Source organism: Mustela lutreola, chromosome 16, assembly GCF_030435805.1.
Source record: "Mustela lutreola isolate mMusLut2 chromosome 16, mMusLut2.pri, whole genome shotgun sequence".
NCBI lineage: Eukaryota > Metazoa > Chordata > Mammalia > Carnivora > Mustelidae > Mustela > Mustela lutreola.
Genome location: NC_081305.1, coordinates 12,853,881 through 12,877,130, shown reverse-complemented (window position 1 = coordinate 12,877,130; position 23,250 = coordinate 12,853,881). Strand labels below are relative to the sequence as shown.

General features: G+C 56.6%; 1 protein-coding gene and 1 long non-coding RNA gene across 3 annotated transcripts in view; one reads left to right on the top strand and one right to left on the bottom strand.

The window, feature by feature from the left end:
* VAC14 (VAC14 component of PIKFYVE complex) overlaps positions 1 to 23,250 on the top strand; it is a 98,687-nt gene that overhangs the window by 26,719 nt on the left and 48,718 nt on the right. The window contains exons 11-13 of the mRNA XM_059153260.1: positions 4,171 to 4,315; positions 4,585 to 4,650; positions 21,600 to 21,756. Coding sequence (XP_059009243.1) covers positions 4,171 to 4,315; positions 4,585 to 4,650; positions 21,600 to 21,756 — 368 coding nt within the window. The remainder of the gene's footprint in view (positions 1 to 4,170; positions 4,316 to 4,584; positions 4,651 to 21,599; positions 21,757 to 23,250) is intronic.
* LOC131818638 (uncharacterized) lies at positions 411 to 11,893 on the bottom strand. Of its 2 annotated transcripts, XR_009348902.1 has the most exons (4): positions 11,792 to 11,893; positions 11,135 to 11,245; positions 2,712 to 2,780; positions 411 to 1,303 (listed from the first exon to the last, which is right to left on the bottom strand). It is a non-coding gene; the product is annotated as an uncharacterized LOC131818638 (long non-coding RNA). The 2 variants fall into 2 exon arrangements; XR_009348901.1 differs by lacking the exon at positions 2,712 to 2,780.

The window sequence follows — 23,250 nt, the reverse complement described above, 5'->3', positions numbered from 1 at the left end:
TGAAACAGGCCCAGAGAGTTTAACTTCTTGCCCAGAGTCACTCAGCTACTTACTGGCCAAACTGGAATTCTCAAGCCAGGCTGGTCTGCCTCCCAAGCCCACCTTTATTGGTCGCACTGGGAGAGTTAGAGAAGCTTTGCATGTCAGCCTCCCTCACTCCGCTGCCTGGGAGCTGGACACAGGAGCCCAGGACACATATTACCGTGTGCACCGGCGTCCGTTCTGATGCCCTGGGCCTCGTCGAGGGCCGTGGTGTCCTCCGTGACATTCGGCATAGGTCTCCTGGTATAGCTGGCTGCAGAAAGGCAGGTAGAAAGATCTGGAATTCAGTGCTTCCCAACTTTTAGCATCTGCTCATTGAAAAGAAGGTGTAAAGACACTTTATGAAAAACCAGTGTTGAGTTCAGAAACAATGATCTTTTATTATTAACTTTTCTTCTAGTTTGATTAGCGATGTACCATATGAGTACCATACGAAGGTACTAACAGAATTAGACATTACAGACATGAAGTGCCACCTCCCAGAGAGAACCACTGGAATTTATCGTTATTTATTAGTAGTATCAGAAGCATTATTTTATGGGTCGGTATTTTAACAGCCACAGTAGTGCCATGCATTTGGAAAACATAGTACATATATGTGTAAGACATGAGTTATGAGATGCTTTATGAGAAAACACGCAGTGGAAATGGAGTTTTGTAGACACCTTGAAATAACTCCGAAGCCCCCAGGAGTAACTAGTCTAGACTTTTTGGAACCAACACAGAAATATGCTTTAAACTGGGAGAGAGCTCCCTTCTGCTCTCTGGGTAAGGCAAGCCAGAGAGGAGGCCACCCCATCTCCGACTCCAGGCCAGCAGCAGCTCAGCAGCTGAGCACACCATGCAGCCTGCCCTCTGGAAGAAGGGCCCGAGTTCCCACAGGGTTCGGCTTCCCGCAGAACATACGGCGGGGGGGCCCAGCACACAGCAGCCGGCCCCACCCAGCCGAGCAGCTGAGAGCAGCCTCCTCGGCAGCTAGTGGGATCCTTCCCGGGCACGAAAACCAGTTTCCCTGGTGCCCTGGGGTGAGCCTGCGTCCCATGAGCTTCCCCTCCAGCCAGCCAGGGGACATGAGACCCAGACAGAGTGTGTCTAGCTAAGGGAACAGGTTTTCAGGCCATGGCTGCGTGGCCCTGAGCAGGTCCCGTGCTGTCTCATCCGTGCATGGAAGGATCCAGTTACATGAACCACGAGGTCCCTCTCAGCCGTGCTCTTCTTGCCTTGCCCGCGATCTGAAGGTGCCCATGTCTGGGGAGCTTGGCTGTGGGGGAGATCGGAGAATGTCAGGGCACAGAATGTGCCACGTCACGCACACCAGCTCCATGAAATCCTTCGTCGTTTGGTCTTGACACAGGGCCGCCTGAGGGGATGCCACCGAGGGCTGGCCCTTGCTTTGTCCCTCAGTAGACACACTGAGCTGGCCAGAAGTGAAGCCAGGGACTCCCGTAAAGCAAGGAGTCCAGCTGCCCCAGGGACCATCTCGCATCTTGGAGCCCTCCTTGGGCCGCTGGCGTCCCCCCCAACACAGGTCAGACCACGCTTTCCCGGATTCCTCTGTCACCCCACACGGAGACTTTGTCTACTGTACTGATAGGAAGATATATTGAAAAGCCTATGTGATGACCTCTTTCTGCCTCTGGTACGTGGGGCTGCCAGATCTGACTGGCCAGGGCGTGGCCGGCCCACAGAGGGGCTGCCGTCCTGCTGCCTCTGCCAGGGGCCAGTTGGAAATGGAATCTCTGGAAATGGAAACTCTGCCGAGCCTGGCCTATTAGGAGGCGGTGGAGTGTGGTGGACGAGGCCACTCTAGACTTCAGTTTCTCACATTCAAACTGCTGGTGCTACCGCTTCCCGACTGGGGACCCTCTGGGCCTGACGTGCAGGGTGGAAGTCGGGGAGCTGGGCTTGGCGCTGCCTTCCTCCCCACGACTCCTCGCTGCCCAGTACAGTTCTGACTCCCCCGGGGGAGTGGAAACAAGGCCTGGCTCCCACGGGCTCCATTTCGGCTAAGAAAGTGGTGGTGGCGTTCAAGGCACAGGGTCCTCCTGGCACCCTGGGCCCCGTGTGGCAGCTGGAGTGTCCTGCAGCACTTGAGGGAAAGGGACTCACTGTGGACCGGGGGCTCACCAGGTGAGGAAGGCAGAGGCCAGGACGGGGCGGCTTCCGCTCCTCACAGCCTCCCGACCTTCTCCCTCGTTAAGGCCTCGGGCTGCAGGTATGCTTCTGGAACTTCTCCAGCTTCTCAAGGAGAAGAACTACAATACGCCAGAAGGAACCAGGTAGGAGGCCAGCAGGATGGGGGAAAGTAGGACTTAGAGATGAGACAGTAAGTCCTGGTCACTGGTAGGAGTGTAAGGAGTGTCTAGGAAGTGGTCAGAGAAGAGGAATGCTCTGGAAGCCATAGGGAGCTCGTTAGCTGGACCCTGCGCTGTGTCGTCTGTGGTGGTAGCTGCTGTCGTGGGGCCGCTGGGCACATGCCGTGTGGCTGGTCTGAACAGAGATGTGCTGTTGGGGTGAGACATGCGCTGGATTTCAAAGACTGAGGACACAGAAAAGGACATGAAGTATCCTATGAATGTCATGTATGTTGATTTATATGTTGATCCCATGTTCAAATGCTACTGTTTGGGTATGTTAGATTCATCAAAAATATATCATTAAAATTGTACCTGTTTCCTGTTACTTGTTAGTACAAAACTGGAAAATGTGAAATTCCATCTGTGGCTCACATTCTGTTTCTGTCAGAGTAAGAGAGGAATTGGTGAAGAGATTGGCTGGGAACTTGTGTTTGCCATCCTGAACTTGTTTGTGCCTTAGTTTCCCCATCTGTCTTAGGCTTCCAAAGAATCTAGATGTTTGGATATTCTCAGAAGCCCCCAGAACTTCCGGCCATATGACTCCTGGGGACATCTCAGGGGCAGCCCGGCTAGAGGCTCAGCATGCCCAGCCTCTCTGGCTACCAGAGGACAGGAGTGCCCGCTGTCACCCCTGGAACGAGCGCCACGGGGAGTCATCAAACCATACTAAAGAGAAGTTCCGCTGAGCAGTTCCAGAGCTGAGAGCGGGGCCCTTTAGGGATTCACATCAAATGAGCTTCAGAGAAGCTGCGGGCGAATCAGGGAAGCGCAGGCATCGAGTTCCTACTGCAAATGAATAATTGCGCAGCCTAGAAATACCACGCGAGACCGCTTTGTACCGACGGGCAGCAGACCTGCCTGGCCAGGGTCCTCGGGAAAGGCAGCCCTGGGTGGCACCTGTCATGACACCTCTGGGCAAAATATGGTACAACTTGTCGCAAGAAGAGAGCCCCTCCCTAATAGCCTGAGGTTCTCTGCCCGTGCTGTCCCCATCCCCAAGAACTCCATCCTCTGCCTTGGGGCCGAGGACTGTGTCCGTCACCGAGCCAGCGGCACCCAGCCTTCTCAGAGCTGCTCAGCAGGGCTTCTCTCTCCCTGGAGACCAGGGCTTCTCTCTCCCTGGGCCTGGGAGCCTGTGTCCCGCCGGAGCAAAGCACAGTCGGAACAAGCTCTGTTTCTCAGAGGCAGAGGCTGTGTTGCCTCTTCCCCTGCTCAGTTACAGCTTCACAGGCATCTCTCATGGCTTCTCAAGTGAGCCAGGCCCCGTGCCAAATGGCCTGGGGGATGGCAAGACCTAAAGCCACGACCCTGTCCTTACTTGAGAAATGTTCTTCGTTTGCCTGGTGAAAAGCCTGTTGGCTCCTCAGACTGCTTGCAGGACTCTCCCCGGGACTGGCCAAAGGTGGCGGGTTGATTTTATCATCTGAGGGTCTGGACTCCATGCCCTGAGGGCTGATGGGGCCCAGGTCCGTGACATCAGATAGGTTTTCTCCTGTCCAGGCCAGGCTCGTGCTGGGGAGGCGGGCGCGCACGCAGCAGACTGGCCCTCTTCCCCCATGGGTGGTTGTCAAGGCTCCGGCCTTAGAGAGGAAGGAGGAAGGCCGAGGGGATGAAGCCAGACCTCGGGGCCCCATGCCGGGAGGGTACCGCCTGCCCGCCCCGGACCACCGCGCCCAGGAGAGGGAGGTGGAGTGCGGTTCTCAGCGCTGTGGCCTTGGCGGACCAGCTCCAGTGGCTTCAACCTGGCTTTCCTCCCTAATCTTGCCCACAGCACCGAGAGGGCCCCAGTCACCCTCCACCTCGATGGCATCGTGCAGGTCCTCAACTGCCACCTCAGCGACATGGCCATTGGGATGATGACCAGGATCGCCGTCCTGAAGTGGCTGTACCACCTCTATATCAAGACTCCACGGAAGGTGAGTCCCAGGGCCCGTCAGCCCCAGAGGCCCTTCCAGGCTGGGGCCTGTTTCGGGGCCCACCTTGATTTTCAGGGCCTGCCTCGTGCTTGGTAGGCTTCTGATCAGTGCAGTACTAGAAAGCCCCAGGCAGGCAGAGGAGTGACAGCTGCTGGAGGAGTCCCGGGAGGGCGTGGGGTGGTCTGTGCGGGGTAGCGAGACCCCGTGCGTGCTAAATCCAGTGGTGGAGCAGTGGGAGCTGACGGGCAGCTGCCTTCTCTGCTCTGCAGATGTTCCGGCATACTGACAGCCTCTTCCCCATCCTGCTGCAGACACTATCGGATGAATCCGACGAGGTAGGTCCCCTGTGCCCCCTGCTGTCTGTGCTCGGCTGCCTGGCCTCCCCTTTTGAGGGCCGATGGGACCTGGTCGATGAGCGGTGCTCGTTCTGTTGTTTCTTAAATCGGCATCCCCAGAATTGCTCTCTTCCTATCTGGTAAAGTGCTCTTGGCTTCGGGAACAAGGACTTCCTCCACTAGCCCTTGTCAAGAGCACCGGCTCAGTGCATGGGCAGAACACCAGCCTCGGGGGGATCCGGCTCGTCCGTAGAAGGCGGGGATGTGGTGGTGGGCATCTCAGCTGTGGGCTGGGCTCCCGAAGGCAACGTCTGGCCCCACTTAGCTGCCTGACTATGAGTTAAATTGCTTCACGACTCTATCCGTCCAGTTCCTTCTCTGCGCAGTGGGGCAGTGCAGCACATGGCTGTGAGGGTGACCTGACCCTTGGAAGATGCCGAGTGCCGGGCCGACAGTGTGAGCCCCTCTGGAGCTCTGGCTCTGTTCATTTCACCCAGACCTCATTCTGCCTTCTGGTTTGAAATTATCCCTTTAAGCTTTGCTCTGCTGGGGTCATCAAGAGCAGAAGGGGGAGGCTAGCCCAGAGAGGGGGAAAGAGAGCTGGGTCCTGCGTCCTTCAGCTGTCCACGGGAGCCCCCACCTGTCCCCACCCATTCTCAGCGGCGTTCCATTCTGTGCAATTAGGCTAAGGCAGTTCTTTTTCAGGACTCCCTAGCCTCCCAGCCAAGGGACAGGATTTGCCCCTGGGGGTTGCCATCAGCCAGGATAGCATCCCTTCTCTCTCCCCATGCCAGCTCCTGCTGCCTGTCAGATGCTGGACAAGTGGGCCTTGACTGCTCCCTGTCCTTCCCCCTTCTGGGCTGTGGGCAGCTGTGGGCTCCAGGCAGAGCTATGTGTGCCCCATCAGGCGGTGGCCATGGGAATCCACACTGCCCATTGGGAACATGAGAGGGGACAAGATCTTGGCGGGCGGGGCTGGGCGGGGCGGGGGTGGGTTTCACCGCTCACCGCTTTGTGTGCATGAGGCGCCTGAGGCTGGTACCAGGCTGTGTGGGGCCCAGGGTAGTTTTCCTGCAGCCTGAATTTGTTTTCTTGGACCTGAGCTGAAAAGCGATGCACACAGGCAAGTGTCTACCTCTCTGTCCTCTGAGGTACTCCGCATTTCCAGAAAAACCCAAAACAGATGATCTGAGCATCTGCCCTTGACCCCTCCTGGCTGTCCCGCTCACGTGCGCACGTGCGCGCGCACACACACGCACTCATGGTCTCTCTGCCTTCCCCTCTGCTCCCCATTGCAGTGTGGGGCCCAGGAGGACACAGCCTGGTTCTGGCTGAGTTAGGGGTGACTCACTGCACAGTCACAGCCCTCATTTCAGTACAGAAAGGAAGAGCAGAACTTTGCTGATTGGTTCCTTCCCTAGGACTTCACTGGAAGCAGCTGAGTTTTCAGTCCTTTAAGTTGAGTCGTTTAATCCCATCCAGCTCTTTGCTCGTGACGGGTTTCTGTGTGCGCGTGCGCTTACGGGCAGCGGGAGGAGATGCAGTCCATTAAACAGCTCTGTTCGGGTTGCGGCTGTGGAAACTCGATTTGCTGAAGTGCCAAATGTTCTTGGAGCTTTGGGCATATCTTGCGGGCTCCTGCTGGGAAAGGATTGCAGCAGCTCTTGGGGACAGTCGCAGGGCTGAAGGGGGGCTGTTGCCGTAACAGGAGCAGCGAGTCCCTGCTTTCCCATCTCTCCAGGGGAGGGAGTTGGCGGCCAGGATAATCGGTGGTGAGTCCTGCTTCTGCCCCATCCTGGTTCTTCACCAGCTCCCATTCCTAAGTGTCCCCTACCCATCTCTTTGGCAACCTTGAGGGCATACTGTGTTCTTGGCAATGGAAATACAACATGAACAACACAAAGTTCTCCCTTCTCCTGGAGCTTCCTTTCTGGGGTATCTAGAAATCACTCTTTGGTGGGTTTTCCCAGTATTTCCAAACACAGCCCTGATTTCACATCAGAGCTCCCTGAGGTTTGAGACCCTGAAAGCCCATTCAGTCAAATCAGATCACAGCCAGACTGGTGGGGACAGGCCTCTTCCTATCGATGGCCTCAAGGAGATTCCTTCACGAACAGAATTTAGCTACAGTGTTACATCTAGCCGAGGGGCCTCCAAGCTCAGGTTATCCCACTGTTTTGGATGATTCTTAACCACAGCTTGTATGATGAAGTCATTCCTGTGCCAGGAACTGTGCTTGATTCGGGGTATCTGGGGAACCCTCGACAGTTCTGCAGAGAAGGAATTACTGTTTCCATCTCCCAGTTTGGAAAACTCAGAGTGAGGGAGGTGAAGCCCCTCACAAGAGCTATAGGAGGTGTGAGGCCAAACTCAAAACCAGATCTGTGTGACTCCAAAGCCCGTCCTTTCGTTCGCTCAGCCATCGGGCCTGCGTTCCCCCAGGTGTTGGTCCCGGCCATCAGAGCCACGGGGAGGTAGGGAGCTTGTGTTTGGTAAGTCAGCAGCCCCATTTCTGGCTGCCTTCTCCTGTTCCACAAGTTCTTCAGAACAGTTCTCCAGGTAGTGTGGAGAGAGCTGGGGATACCCTACAGAAGTTTCAGCTCCCAGACCCTTTGTCTGTTTTCTTATCGATTTGAAGAAGCTCTTTGAATACACAAAGAGGACCGGGGACATTCCGTTGCAAATACTTTTCTCTCCCAGTTTGATTGTGATAAACTCAAATGCTTCTCACCCTTGGTGAGAGTCGCTGGCCTCAGGAAAAAGAGTGTGCCCAGGTGTTCCTGAGACTCGAGCTGGGCGCAAGGAGGGGCAGAGCCTCAGAGACCCACCATGTTCCGTGGCCCCGTTGGCACGTGGCCCTGCTGGGGTGTCTTGCCTGTCATTGTCACTCAATTCTTCTCCAGTGATGTTTGGTAGTCCACGCCCTTCTGGCCCCCTCAGTTGATTGTGCTTTTCCGTCATTCAGGATAAGTGGCTGTTTCCTCAGTATCGCCTGCTCCTTGCACACTTCTTCTGAAAATCCCTTTTGTCAGAAAGAATTTGCAGGTGTCCAATTAAAATTCTTGGCACCAGACAAGAACTCCTCCCATTAGCTGGAGATGCAATTACATGTTTTTAAGAGAAAATGCAACCCTGTTTTCCACAGCATGGAATGGAGGTGCTCGGAGCTTCCTGCCAGACCCTGGTAGGGAGGTGGGCCTGCTTCTTCCCCTGTCCGCAAGATGCCAGCTGTCGGCTACCTCCAAGCCTGCAGCTGCCTGCGCGAGCTCCACCCGTGAGCCCCAGGATGGCTCCTCTCAATGTCCCTGAAGGTGTGGCCGGTCCTGGAGGGGCCTTGGGACCACCCTGAGTCCTCACCCCCAAGCACCGTTGCCTCTCAGCCTGCATCCAGAACCCTCGGGGTGTAAAGCTGGCGTCCACTGGTCTCCATCTGTCCAAACCCATAGGACATACAGTGCCGGGAGCGAGCCGGGAGGTAAACTGTGGAACGCTCCCACCCAGGTGCAGGGCTTAGCCCTTTTCTGTAAGTCATTTTGTAAAGCCTTCAAGCCTTTTTTGTAGGTCTTATTCATCATGAAGCTTATTTTCAGTATTTTAAATTTTGTCGTGATGTTGAGTGGCATCCCTTTTCAGTAACATTTTCTCCCCAGGTGACAGTGCAGTGGTTTAAGAACACGGGTTTTGGGGCTGGCAGTCCAAGAGTCTGGTCCTGGCTCATTACTCAGAAGCTGGTTAACCTTGAACTTGAGCCAATGAGCTGGTCTCGCTGAGCCCCAGTTTGCTTATCCGAAAACCGAGAATAATGGGAGAGGCCCCCGCCTAGGTGTGGCCCCCCAGGCGAGTATTAAATGAGGTCATGGGTATAGAATACACGACACATGTGAACACGTGTTCTAGCTCCTCTGATGCGGTACTCATTTCTGTCAACACGGCGATGATACACACGGAAATCAGGAAGGTGGGCTCTGCTTTTTCCCCACATCCTTCCTGTCCCAGCTCAGCTGCAAAAGCCGGAACAGAAGCCGATCTCTGTCCTCTGTCCTCTGTCCCCCTGCCTGTCTTAGGACTGCACAGACCCCATGCGGATGGCCGGGTAGGCGGGCTTCTTTGGGAGCTCATTGTCCGTCTCCAGCCATAGGACGACCAAGGGGAAGGCAGTGAGCAGTAGGACCAGCACCCCTCTCTGTATCTTCCCCTTCCCCACCCCCCTCCGCCAGCGGCCCCAGCCCAAGTCAGTGGGCTGTGTGCAGCATCACAGGTGGTGGAAGGGTGGTGCTTGCTGCCCTGGCTCCGGGGAGAGAGGAGGGACAGCATCATCTGCAGAGGGCCTCTGCGGCTTCTGAGCCAGTTGCCCAGAAGCAAGCCTCAGGGTCCATGGAGATCCAGAGGGCACACACTCCCCTGGGGCCTCCAGAGCCAGCTCACGCAGAGTCCTCTCACCTCTTGGAGCTGAGGTGTCCTTAATGCTTCAGAGCAGAGTTTCTCATCCCGGGAGAAATGCCCCCCCTCCAGTCCCCTAGGCTCCAAGGATTGGTGAGGAGAGATTGCTGAGGGGAGTTGATGGCTCATGATGTACAAGCGGAAAAAAAGAGTGAGCCTTTTGTCAATATGGAAGCCTGCAGGGTAGGACCGTGAGGACTGCACAGGCAGCAGGGGCCGGTTTCAGGTCCGGAGCCCATGTGCCGTGTGCAGAGTGTGGCCGGCCCACGCAGGCAGTGTGGCGGGCTGGCTGTAGGCAGTGATTGAGGGCATCTCTTCAAGCACCCCGCAAGTGCTGTGACATACCCTGGTCCAGGGCGACCGGGGCCTTCACTGTCCTCAACCCCACAGCACACCAGAGGAGCGTGCAGACCCGTGGAGCAGGGAGCCCAATGGGTGACTCTCACTTTTGCCACGTCCTGGAGCTTAGGGGGGACACAGCTGACTTTGGGGGAGACAGGAAAGAATTTTATGTTTTCATGGTCTGGGTCCTAGGAGAAATGGAGAGGTTTTCCAGTCTCTCAAAGGAGAGTGCTCACCGGGCTTGCCTTTCCCGGGGACTCTTACCACTCTGGTCTCGTGGGTCCGCTGCTTCAAAGGGATTTAGTTAGTGGCAACAAGGCCTTAGCCAAGGGGATCTCCCCCCAGAGAGAGGCCCCAGACTGAGATCATCCTGCTGGGTTCACTTTCTTACTCAGGGTCCAGGGTGGCCGGGGCTGCACTATCCTGTCCCCAGGGGCGGCGTGGGGGCAGGTGCAGCTAGTGGGGTGGGCCGTCGCTCAGTGTCTGCCCCAGCAGTGGGGTTTCCACGCCATTACAATCTCTTCCTTTGAGGGCAGCTCTGAGAGCTGATGGCCCACCCAGCACCCCCACTGCTGGCTGCCCTTAGAATCCACAGTGGGTGCTGGGCTCAGACCCCCGCATCCGTGGAAGCGACTGAGAGCCGGAGAGGGCGGAAGGCGAGGTTGATGGGGCGGGTGCCCTACTCAGAGCACATTGTTTCTGTCGTGACCGCTCGGCCTCTTGCTCTTGGGCTGCTTTTCATTATCCCCAGTTTGACTTAAAAGGACATCCAAGTGTGAGGAGGGTAACTTGCCCAAGCTCATACCGCCAGGAGCCAGAAGTTGGGTTTGTCTGTTCCAGAACATCTAAAAGCACACAAGAGCTGACCTCAGTGCAGAGCAGGGGTCCAGGCAAGTGGAGGCACAGCGTCATTCAGGCTGTCCCCCTCTCCCCTCTTCAGTTCTGAGCACTGAACCTTGACCTGCCTTGTTGGGCTATTCACCCTCCCAGGGCCCATGCCGAAGGAGTGGTGCTGGCCGCTGGGCCGGGGAGGGGCGGTGTGGGAAGTGGCCTGGAGAGGACCGGGAGGGCAGGCCTCTGCCCTGCACTGCCCCGCTCTCCGTGGGACCCGGCACGTGCCCGGCACCTCCTTGCCTCCATCCAGCGCGGTTGGCCTGCTCTGCGTTCGTCCCGTCCAGCTCTGACTCTGTGTGGTCCTGACCCCACTCCCTGGAATACTAATGGGGCGTGCTCGGAGTGGACCGTCTCCCAGATGAATGGGGTTTGCTCCTCCTCCTGAGATCCCTGCCTCAGTTTTCCTTTCAGTCCAGCGTTCATTGCCTCCACTCTCCAAAACAAACAAAAACAACTCCTCAGTCCCCAGGATTCCTTTGCAGTCGGGTCACGCCTGTGGGGCAGATACCAGCCAGAAAGCCAATGGGCCACATGGTGGCCACAACCAAGAACGTGAGTTCCCCCAGCCTAGGGACGTAAGCTGGGTCCCGGCAGGGACAGCGCGAACAGGAGAGGGCCCTTGCCTGCCATCGCCTCCCCAAGCCACCGCCCCCCCCCCACCTCCTGCCCCGGGGCCATGCTGAGGACACAGGGTGCTCACCCACCGGCTCTTCCTGTGGGCTCTCCTTGGGGGCTTCTGAGAGAGAGTGAGAGGAGGGAGGAACATGCAGGGAGAAGGGCAACAGGGAACTCTCAGGGCTGTACTCACAGTCCCCAGGGAAAGCCTGCCCGGACCCACAGCCCAGCGGAGGCACCAGCAGTCACCGCTAGGGGTCCTGGAAGGATTTGGTCTTCAGAAAGGAGTTCTGGCAGCAGATCACTGCTGGGGAGGAGAGAGGACCGCCTTGGTGATGGTTCTAGAATTGTGCCTGCTGAGACAGCCACAAGTGAAGGGGGACCCACGTAACCGCAGCCGGCCTGGCAGCATTCTGCTCTGGGGAAGGCAGGTCTGTGTGCCCACAGAGTCTGTCGTGTTTCTGTCTAGGTGGACTCCTTCCCCTGATGTGCAGGTGAGAAGCCAAAGCTGGCACAGTAGCCAGTGGACATGCAGGGGGCAAGGGGCCTGCTGCCTGGTGGCCCCAGGCTCCCAAGGAAGGCAGAGGTGGGGCTCGGGAGGGGAGAATAAGGCCCTCCCTGATAGAGGGCCCAGCAGCACAGGAGGGATTCCACAAAGGAAAGCCAGTTGGGAACCGCCTTCCCCTGGGACAGGGCTGGTGGCTCTTGGGAGGCCAGGCTACAGGGCTGAGTGACCTGCAGGGGTGAGCACACTCCCTGGCCCTGGGCCTGACTGCCTGCTCCACCCCCCCAACCCCCCCCCACCCCCGCCCCTCTCCCCTTGAACTCAGGAAGCGATCGGTAATCTTACCTAGAAAGGTCAAGGTCCGGTAACCAGATGTCAGCCCCACAGTGGAGCCATCCACACAGGAGCCGCTGTCAGAATCCTCTGGAGCTTTTTAAAACCCAGCTGCTTCGGCCTTGACCCAGACCTCCTTAATTGTTCTCTGAGGTCAGGCCTCGTCGCCTGGGTTCTGGTATTTTCCATTCACTTGCTGCCTGCCAGACCCTGTGCCAGACAGCCTCGAGCATGCATTACCTTAGCACATCTCCACAGCAACCCTTCCCGGGTGGCCTCTGCTGTGTCCCCCACTTCACCGAAGCAGAAACCGAGGCCCAAAGGAGGGAAGTAACTTGGTCAGGACCTCAGCTCAGATGCCCCTGGAAGCCTAGTCTCACACCGCCCCTCCTCCTGCACATCACACAGGACCCCCTCTGTGTGTCCCAGCGTCCTGGGCCCTCACACCCTCCCAGAGCCCTTGTCACACTTTGGAGGGACAGAGACTGTATCCACTATGTGCTCCGAAACCGGAGGAGGGGCCATGGCTGGTGAGCCGCCCCTCCCCCCACCTGCGTTGGGCCCCTGCCCTGCCAGAGCACACCTGTCTCCTTGGGGCCAGGTGCGCCTCACCAGCACGTACACTGGCATCAAGCAGAGGCCTGGTGGAGGGCAGGGGACGGGGAGCCCGGCGCTGCTCTCCCAGTTGCCATGGATGGGTGCCCGGAGACAGCTGGGCCCTCGGCTCATTACCTGGTAACCGAGTGCTCACGGTGTGCGCTCCGTTCCCATGCTGCCTGGAGCACAGCAGGCCCTTCCCCAGCCTCCTGCCCGCTCTCAGCAAGAATGTGTAACGCTGAGCGATGCACCCCCCACCCCCATCCCCGGACGGGGGCCTGGCAGGATGCAAGTGAGCGATGGCTGGCATCACCAGGAGGAAGATCGGGATTGACGGTGCCCAGTGGGGGAACTTGGGAACGGGCCTCCAAGTCGTCTTATCAGGGCCGGCCTTTCTCTTCTCCTCTACCCTCCGAGGGATGGAGATTAGAACGGTTTAAGCAGCCAGAGCCCACACTGTGCTGTCACTGTTCAGGGGACATAACTATAAGCACCAAATGCTGGCCTTCCACACATATGGCACAGAACTGGGCACTTAGGGAAGGATTTCAAAGTTTATTAAAAATGCAGGGAAGGAACGGGAAGGAAGGAAAAAGAAAAGAGGAGAAGAAAAATCTCGATCCCTGTTGGCGTGTGTTCAACGTCAGGCCAAAAAACAAGATACAGTTCTCCTTTTTTAAGTTGTTTTTGCTTTACTGAGATCGAAGAGGTTTTTAATCAGAGTGGTTTTCTCAATGGGAGCCTAAGCAATCCTCTCCCGCCTCCAAATCTGAATTTCTGGCAGTGCTTTCCTTGCTTTTGCTGAAGAAGGCAGGGCTGAGGGACCCGCCCCCGAACCCCCAGGAGATGCTGGGCTTGGCCCACTCTGACCCCGTTCTGGCCAGAAGCTTTTCTGGGAACCCCACCCCTTTCCCGGGCCTGGCTGGGCCCGATTGCTGCCTTCTGTGTCCGGGACGGGACCCTCCAGCCCTCGTGCGGGCTGCTGCCGCTGGGTGCTTTCCTCCAGAGCTCCACGGGGGACTGCCCTGGGGCCCGTGGGAAATCCCATGGCCTTCCTCAGTACCCCCAAGAGGATACTTCCTAGGGCCAGTTCCTTGGCGGACTCCACAGGCCACAGGAGGCATTCTGTATGTGGTCAGAGACTCAAGGCCTGACCCGCTGGGCCTGTACCCCTTGTGAAGGAAACGATCAGGCCTGTGTGTGGCCAGAAGCAGAGGGCCCCAAGGCTCCGGGGATGCCCGGCCTCGGTGCTTCCACGCTTCCTTTCAGCTCCACTTCCCAAGAATAAGAAGCAGCCTGACCTGACCCAGATCTCAGGCACAACCCTGTGGCCCCATGGCTGTGGGCAGAAGCATCACGTAGCGTTGGCAGTGGCCCGCACCGGCCAGACCCTAGCCCCCAGGGTCTTTAGCCCGAATTCACCTTTCCTGCCAGCACCTAGCTGTGTCCCTTGGAAAGACTCTCGCGGCTTCCTTCTGACTAGGACTGGAGAGGGCCCAGTGTGAAGATTTCCTTCCCTACTCGAGGGCTGGAAGGCTGAGCCAGTTGACATCTGGGGCCTAATCAGCTGACCAGGGGCCGAGCCAAACTTGTGACAAAAGTTTCTTAGAGATAAGTGGGTAGAGTGAAGTGGAGGCCTCTCCAGCCATCCCCTTGGCAGAAGCTCTCAGACCCATCCGCGTCTTCCATTTCCTGCCGGGCGCTGCCGGTCAGCAAGTGTTCAGTCAGCATCTGCGAGCTGCTTCGCCCTGGGACTTCAGAGTCAGGAGCCTCAGTAGGAGGCCAGGACGGACCCCCCTGCCCAGGGAGTCGGCCTCGTTCAGCGCTGGGTCTCCAGCCATTCCCAGGGTGGCGAAAGCACAGCCAGGGAGAGTGAGAGAAGGGGCCTCCCACAGCAAGGGGTTTTCCAGGGCTGCTCTGTGGACAAGGTGTTGGGACAGGGAGGGCCTGGTCGGACTAATAAAAAGAAGAAAGGCGGCGCCGCCCTGGAGATCCGGCCTGTGGCCTGCTGGGGTGCAGAGCGGTGCCTGCCCGCAGGCGCCCCATCCAGATGGCCACTTACCTCCCACGCCAGAATATGCCCTTGGCCGGTGTCAAGTTTCCTAGAAGCAAGGGCTTGCTCAGGAATCTTTAGGCCTCCTTGACCTTGCTCCCCAAGCCACAGAGGGTAGCCGCCCCCCCCACCGCCTCCCCCACCACGGCCTTCCTCTCAGAGTTGCTTTGTCAGATGTTTTCCCCTCCCAGTTGTCACCAAGCCTTTCAATCCACCGATGGCCAGCTCACAGCTCACCCCACTCCGGGACCAGGACCCGGGACCAGCTGATGTGCCTTCCCTACCACCACTCCCCCGTCCCCCAGCTTGTTGCCATGGCAACTGCAGGCACTCCTGCCCCTGCAGAATATTGCTTTCTTATAACCTTCTTCCTCCTCCCTCTCCCCCCACCCTCTTTCTCTCACACAAAAAGAAAGCACAAGTGTTTTATATTCATTTTGCAAAAAGCTGTGTAGCGCATACTAATTGGTGCGGCTTCCTCTTGCTTTCTTTGAGCCTTGCCTCGTTCTCAGAGCCAGGACTGCTGGCCAGCGTAGGCTTGGGCCCAGCCAGCCTGCTCCTTGGAAGGGGGCGAACTCCATTTCCAGCGGCCGAGCTGCGGGCCTTTCATCCAGGCCTTGAGCTGGTGCCCTGCGAGCAAGGCTGCTGAGGTCACCGTGTCCTTGTCTACAGACCAAAACACTTGGTTTTGGTTTTGGGAGCACCCAAAACGCTGGCCTGGCACAGAGATTCAAAGCCAGGTTCAGCCGGAAGGCAGAGCACGGCTCTCCCTTGGTCCCTGTTGCTTGGTCCTAGCACCGTCTCCCACCTTAGCATTGCCTCCCGGGACTGCTCCACACTCCCTGGGCCGAGGCAGAGTCCTGGCCTAGGCCTGTGTCAGGATTATTGCTCCGTAGCCTCAAGTTCAGCCCCCAGGACTCCGTGGGATTTGCTGTCAGCTAGGAGAGCGCCAGCATCTGGATTCCAGGGCACAGGAGCCCTGGAGTGGTCCCCACAGATTCCCCACTCTTTTTTCAAGCTGTTCCTTGCCGACCTTTTGGCAGCCCCTTCCTCTCTTTGCGTCTTGGAGGCTGAAGGAGATTGTGGTGCTCTTCTCGGACTCCCATTGGAAAGAACCAGGAGGGTGCTGTGTGTGTGTGTGTGTGTGTGCGCGCGCACACGCTCTCATGTGTTAGGGACATGTGGTATTGTCCCAGGCAGGGCTAGCTTTCAGATTTTTGCCAGTCCCCAAGGACCAGAGATAAATCTTCCGATACGTAAGCACCAGAGGAGTGGCTGGGATGATTGAAGGAACCTGTAGACAACATCTCCGGCTTTAATTGTGCAACTGAAGTATAATTTACATTCATTTGCCATTTGGTGTTAAACTTTCCAAAATAAGAGAATTCAAAATGTAAAATACACAGTTTTTGCTGGCTGCTGCTCTCCAGTGGGGCTGGAGGAAGAGGTACAAAGATGTCCATGCAGATTTTCTCTTTGGTAGAGAAATGAAATCTGGAGCCCGGCACATATGCGTTGGTGTTCCTGCCCAGTCCCTGAGTCAGGACCACTGACCAGGCTCAGCTGGGGTACCAAAAATCTCGTAACAGAAGGGGAACTTGGAGTGTCTCCTATAAGGATGACAGCCTTCTGAGGGTGAAGCTCTTTTGGCATATGTGAGGAAACAGACTCCCCATCACCTGCAAAACCAAGTTCACACCTCTTTGTCTGGGTCATAGCTCTTGGTGGACCTGCCCCTGCCTCTAACTTTTGCCTCATTTCTGGCTGTGCTCTCTGTTAAATAACCAAAGTTCAACTGAGCAAATTTAAAGATCACAGTGGCTTTATTCTCCAGTTCGTGAAACAGGCAGTAACATCCTCATCTAGCAATAGAGAGAAGCTGTAGGAAAAGAGAGGTTTTTAAAGGCAGAAAGGGGCAGAGAGAGAAAATTATTTGCAAAGAATGCATTGTTTCAGGCAAGGTCACCTTTCTAAGAGGACCGGAAGGGGTCTGCTAGGAGGATTATCTCACTAGTGCTGACCAGGTAATTCCTTGTTGACTGGCCAAACGTTGAAACTGCAATTATGATAGATATTAAGTCTTGGTGTGTGGTGGGATTTAGCCCAAATGATTCTGTTTAGGGCCTGCTGTCTGCTGTGTAACACCTACCCCAACCCCATGCCCCACTCCAGAGCTGAATCAAAGCTCTGGTTCCTGGATCGTGCCATGTGACTTGGACTCCGTGTCTGTGAAAGGTGGATACTAGTTAAGAGAATGCTTTGCATGCCTCCCTCTGCACCTGGTTCCCTGGGCGGACCACTCGCCTGGTACTTCTGCGGCCTCTGGCTCCCCACAGGCCAGGCTGCACATGTGTGGCATTGTAAGTGTTTGTTGACCGCCTGTCTCCCTCCCCAGGGTCACTGTGTTGAGAGGCAGGGCCATCCGGTTGCTCTTCGTCTCTCCAGCCAGCACAGCCCCTGGCCCACAGTGGGTGCTTATGGCTCTGGGGGAGCGGTCCGAGGGGTGAAGTTAACTGACTGCGAGTCAGGACTCTGACCACAAAGCCCAGTGAAGCGGGCTCCCTGATCCCTTGAGCAGGTCACTGTCTGCACCAGGAGACTGAGAGCTAATGAGGGGGTTAATTCTAGCTGGAGAGGAGAGCTTCCTCCTCTGGTCTCCTGGGCCCTTGCAGCCTAGCCCCCAGGCTGCTCCGAGGGTGGGCCAGGCCTGTCAGGTGCCGGTGGTTCTTCACAAGCATCTTTTCTGGGGCGCCTGGGTGGCTCAGTGGATTAAGCCGCTGCCTTCGGCTCAGGTCATGATCTCAGTGTCCTGGGATCGAGCCCCGCATCGGGCTCTTTGCTCAGCGGGAGCCTGCTTCCTCCTCTCTCTCTGCCTGACTCTCCACCTACTTGTGATCTTTCTCTCTGTCAAATAAATTAATAAAATCTTTAAAAAAAAAAAAATAAATAATGCACAAGCATCTTTTCTGGTAGGGGAATAAATACCTGCCGGAAGCCTGGTGTGGGCCCCTATGGCTCTTGTGGGGCCGGGATATAGCTGAGTGCCAGCCCGGCCCCAGCTGCCCTGCACTTTCCTCACCGGCCACATCTGACCGCCAGGATTTGCCACCAAGGGGATGTGTGCCTCGGCCCAGCCACACAGCCGGCCTGGGGAGGAGCAGCCTGCAGCTCCAGGCCACAGTAGGGCTGGCCGATGCTGGGAGAGGAAGTCACACAGGGCTCCTCCCTGAGTGCCCTCAGTCTTCTGGGGTGTCAGAACTAGGCGCAGGATTGTGGAGAGTCTGCAAGGCCCACCACCTTGGGCTGTGGGCACAGCAAGAGCAAACTGCTGTACACGTACCTCTGGACTGGGACTTAGGGCACCGATTTGGGGTTGACTTGATTCTCTCTCTTTTTAGATACAGTTTGTCAACCATAAAATTCGCCCTTTTAAAGTATACAATTTAGGGGTGCCTGGCTGGCTCAGTTGGTGGAGCAGGCAACTCTTGATCTTGGGGTCGTGAGTTTGAGCCCCATGTTGGGTGTAAGGATAACTTTAAAAACCTTTTTAAAAAGTAAAATATACACCTTAGTGGATTTTATTATTTTGACAAGGTTGTGCAGACATCACTATCTAATCCCAGAACATTTTTCCCATCCCAGAGAGAAACCCTGTATCAACCAGCAGTCGCTCCCCATGTCTCCCTCCCCCAGCCCCCCGCAGCCACAGGCTATGCTCTGTCTCTACAGATTTGCCTGGTCTGAACACTTCACATAAATGGAATGATCGTACAGTATGTGGCCTTTTGCATCTGGCTTCTCTTATTTAGCAAATGTCTTCAAGGTTCATCTGTTTTATAGCATGTATCAGAACTTCATTCTTTTTCTTGCCAAATAATGGGTCCTCGCGTGGATATGCCCCATTCTACTTAGCCATTTAGTGGTTGATAGACATTTGGGTTTGTGCTGTTGTGATACCCAGTGAACAGTGCGTATTTGGGCTTCATTCCTCGTTTGGGCACACAGGTCCAAAAACCCTTGGAATTTCCTGAGTGTTGAAAATAATATAGGTGACTTGTTAGGTTAGTGAGACAACATGGATGCCCAAAAGGATGGGGGACTGGTTGCCAGGAGAACCAACCACGAGATGAGAGCATTGAACTTCCAACCCAAGTTCAAGGAAGAGAGGGGGTCCCGGAGGTTGAACCAGCTGACAACAGCCAGTGGATTTCATCAGCTCTACCTATGTGATGAAGCCTCTGGAAAAACGATAGGATGGGGTTTGGAGAGCTTCCGGATTGGTGACCATCTGGAGATTTGGGGAAAGTGATACCCCAGGGAATATGAAGCTCTGGGCTCCTTTGCACAAACTGTGCCCTGTGCCTCTCTTTTATCCGGCCGTTCCTGAGTTATATCTTTTTATATGAAACCAGTGATCTAGTCAGTAAAGTGTTTCTCTGAGTACCGCAAGCCGCTCTAGCAAAGGACTCAAACCCGAGGAGTGGGTCATGGGAACCTCTGCTCTGTAGCCAGTCATCAGAAGCACAAGCGACATCCTGGCCTTGTGATTGGCACCTAAAGCCGGGGGGAGGGGAGGGAAAGGCAGTCTCATAGGACTGAGCCCTCACCCTGTGGGGTCTGCCGCTCCCTCCAGGCAGCCGGTCAGAACTGAGTTGAATTGTAGTTGAACTATAGGACCCCCACCCCCAGCTGGTATCAGGAAAAAGCACATCAGAATCAGTGTCAGGACATTTGGGTTGTTTCCGTTTTCTAGCCGTGATGAACACTGATGCTGCGAACGCGTCTGTGTGAGTCCTGGGTGGACACGTTTTCGGTCCTCTTGGGTAGACACTGGGGGCCGAAGTGTGGTGACTCTGTTTAACTTTCTGAGGCAGGCCCTGAGTTAGTCGCTCTCACCTCACCTCCCTGACCTTCAGACCGTGACTTGCTTGGACGGTTGAGCATCTTGAGTGCGTGGCCCGTGCTCAGGCCACTGTCTCCGTGGAACGCGGTGCTGTCACCCCCCTGGCTGACTTTTCCCCCAGCCCACCCCCTCCCTCCGGTGTCCACTTCTGCTACCACCGCCGAAGTAGAGAGCTTCCTGGAGAGCAGATGGCCGGGGCCTCGCGGCTCCTGAGCCTCGCCCTACCAGGCCCCCAGCTCTTGGCCTGGGCACAGGAGCGCGCTCATTGCTGCCATCTGTCTAGGCCGCTTAGCCGCCACGATCTTCAGCCAACATGGATCCGTCCCCTGCAGACCCGGTGGTCAGAATGTTCCAAAATTACACATACCTGTGCAGGAGAGGCCAGGCGAGCATGGGTCTCCCTGCTGGGCTGTGGGCAGAGGCATGTTGGATTCCCCTGTGGCCCCGGCACCCAGCACAGTGGCTGGCACTCCGGGGGGGGGGGGCACCCCGGCGGTGCGGAGAGCCGGGGAGCAGCGATGGAAAGGACGCAGTTAGACGTGGGCGGTGACGTGTGTGTGTGAGTGAGCGCTGCGTCCAGCCCGAAGGAGGCTGGAGCATGGCAGGATGGGGAACAAAACCACCGTGGGCTTGTGGGACAATTGAGTGCTGGGCACGCTGTGCTGCTGGGAGCAGGCCTGGGGCCAGGGCTGACAGAGACGATACCAGAAGTGATGACCAGGGCCAGGCAGGAGGACACATTGGCAGGTCACTTGCACTGAGACAGGAACCACTCTGAAGCTACGAGGAGAGGATAGTAGCTTTGTCCTTTTTTTTTTTTTTTTTTTTTTAAGATGAAATTTGTGCTTTTAAAATACACAGTTCAGGGCACCTGGGTGGCTCAGTAGGTTAGGAGTCTGCCGTCAGCTCAGGTCATGATCCCAGGGTCTTGGGATCAAGTTCCACGTTGGGCTCCTTGCTCAGCAGGGAGCCTGCTTCTCCCTCGCGCAGCCCCCCACTCCTGCTCTCTCTCTCTCTCTCTCATTCTCTCTTAAATAATTTTTTTAAGTCTTTTTAAAAATATATACAGTTGAGTGGTTTTTAGCGTATTTACAAGGTTGTGTGACCATCACTACTATCTAACTCCAGAACATTTTCACCATCCCATAAAAAGCCCTGCAGTAGCCTTATCTTGACTGTTGTCACCATATTCCAGCCAGTTGGTCTGTCCTGGTACACACGACCCACCCCCCCACCCCACTGTGACCCCAGCCACGGGTGCTCTGTGTCACTGCCACAGGTCCAGGACCAAAGCCTGTGGTTGCCGTGGCAATTCATCTGTCCCTAGTCACCTGTCCGTGCCCAGCAGGCACCCACCGAGCACCACGGACAGTCCTGGGGGCACACGTGTGCTAGGCCAGGCACGTTCCTCTTGTGAGCAGAGAGGAGTCGGGGGAGGGAAGGGGCAGGCAGCCTCCCTGCAGCGTGCTCAGCGCCCTGCTGGCTGGATGTGCGGCAAGAGCATGAGGGGATGAGTGCTGTGCGGGGGCAGGCAGCCTCGAAGGGCATGGGGGCTTTGGGTTCTGAAGCAACCCTGGGGAACCTTGTGACACACATCACCGAACGGCGCTCACGCCCAGCTGTTCTCCGTGCTCACCTCTGTGTCTTCCCTGGAAGAACGCGGCAGGTGGGGATCAGGCCTGTGTATGACCATCAGGGAGGCAGCTGAGAATTGAACGACATGTCTAGGAGGAAGTCCCCCTTCTTGGAGCCCAGAGTCCCGTTCTGACTGTAGAGGGTAGCCTGGAGTCACCTCTGGAGGAGAATCTGCTCTGTGGCCAGATAGTGGGCCAAGCTGTGGCCAACACACCAGCCGTATGGCCTGGTGAGCACTGTCAGTCCCTCACAGGGTTAACCTTGGGGCATGGCCAGCCCAGGAGCCCAGGGACACACACCACATGGGCTACACGCTGGTGCCTGAGTCCCACATCTTCCGGGACCTCTCAGATCCCTGCTTGGGGGACTAGAGAGGAGTGGTCATGGGAAAGCTTACTCCCATGCTCCTGACTCCAGCTTCTTTCTTCCACTTGCCCCCATCTTCGCCTGTGTTTTCTTCAATCCTTTCTTTTGCAGAACTTTCTGAGCACTATTAACAGCCATAGTCTTGCCGGCTTTCACCAGCCTGTCACCCTCTGCAGACCCCTCTCCGCCCCCCCGGAGGCAGCTCTCTGTCTCCAGCCACAGCTCTCCAGAGGCCCTTGTCCTTCATCCTTTGTTTTTCTCCCCAGGTTATCCTGAAGGATCTAGAGGTGTTGGCAGAAATTGCTTCCTCCCCTGCAGGCCAGACGGATGACCCAGGCCCCCTGGATGGCCCTGACCTCCGGGTCAGCCACTCAGAGCTTCAGGTGCCCACCCCTGGCAGAGCCAACCTGCTGAATACTCCCGGTAAGTAATCCCCTTCCGGCTACAGCCAGGGGCCCTGGGAATGCTGGTGCTCAGTCTCGTCCTAGACTGGCCGCTCTGGGCTGTCGCTCTTGAGCTCCAGAGCTCCAGTAGGTGTGTGAGCAGTCAGAAGTTGCCTCTGCTTTCTGAGAGGCAGGCAGACCTTGCCCTCCTGCTGCCTCCCCGCCCCTGCAAGAGGCCCTCACATCCCCTTTCTCTCATCTTCGTGCTCCGTTCATACTTTTGAACCATCAGCTAAATATAAAACCATCTGAATCAGCTGATTGTCTCTTTCGCTGGGGCAGCGTCTCCCCAGTCAGGAATCAGGGGGCTTTGGAGCCTTGGGTCTCACAGGTGGAAGACTAGGCAGCCATTTCCTTCCTCATCAGGGAGCTAAAAATAGCAAACAACATGGCAGGCAGCCCAGGCAAGAGAGGTGATGATTCAAACAGGATGTTTCTGGGCAGTTCTTGGACTTGAAGGTGGCCATGGTGTTCCTGGGGCTCGCCCCTCGGGGTCCTTCCAAATGGCAGGAGGCTCTCCTCCCTAGGCCAGTGCAACTCCCAACTCCTCCCTCCCAGGCAGACGTCAGTTCCCTCCAGGGACATGATCCTGGGAAATGCCAAGGATGCAAGCTGATAGGAAAGTCCCAGCAAATCTTGGGTGTTTGCCTGGGGTATGTCTTTGTCTCCTGAGTGGTTCTTGACATCCAGTTACAAGGTCCTAGATGGCTCCTCCTTCGATGCCAAAGCCAAAAGTCAAAAAGATTGAGGACCTTGCAGCGGCAGCTTCCGTCCTGCCACTCTAGCAGACTGCGCCCCTGGAGGCGCTCTGGTACCCTGCTCTGAGAACACCTGCTCAGCGGAGCCCCCGGAGCCCTGCTGGCCTGGCCGTACCCCAGGGCTGCTAGGCCAAGTCACAGAAGGCCAGTGCACTAAAGACATCTCCCTGGTGACTTATGAAGTCAGGAGCTCCCCCAGCTCCTGCAGTGGGGTGTCACATAAGACCCCAGGCTTCAGGCCACTGCTGCTGCACAGGCTGTGCCTGCAACTGGTCGGAAGTAGCCAGCTGTTTCTGCCTAAAGCAAGGAAGGGGGCTCTGGTGGCAGCACAGTTTCCTTCTCCTGTTTCCCCAGGATGCAGCGGCTTCCTTGCCCAGGAGCCCAGTTTCCTCCAGGCAGTCAGAGGCCATGCTTGGGAGGCTCCCACATCCTGACCCTGGGACACTCGGGGAGGTCCCCACCCTCTGTCGCGCAGCCCGGGAGTCCGTTCTCCATCCTGTGTCCCACGTCAGCGCTTGGCACCCCTAAGTCTCTGGGACAGATGGCAAGAATGCCAGAGGTTGAGTGTGGGCAGCAAGGCATGGCGTGGGGTGGGGTCTCGGTGAGAGGGCGGAGGAGCAGCCGCGAGGGGCTGAGGGTGAGAAGTGACTGCAAGAGGGGCAGAGCGAGGAGAAGGCATCCTGTGAGTCAGAGCCAGCCCTCAGATCTCCCTCCAC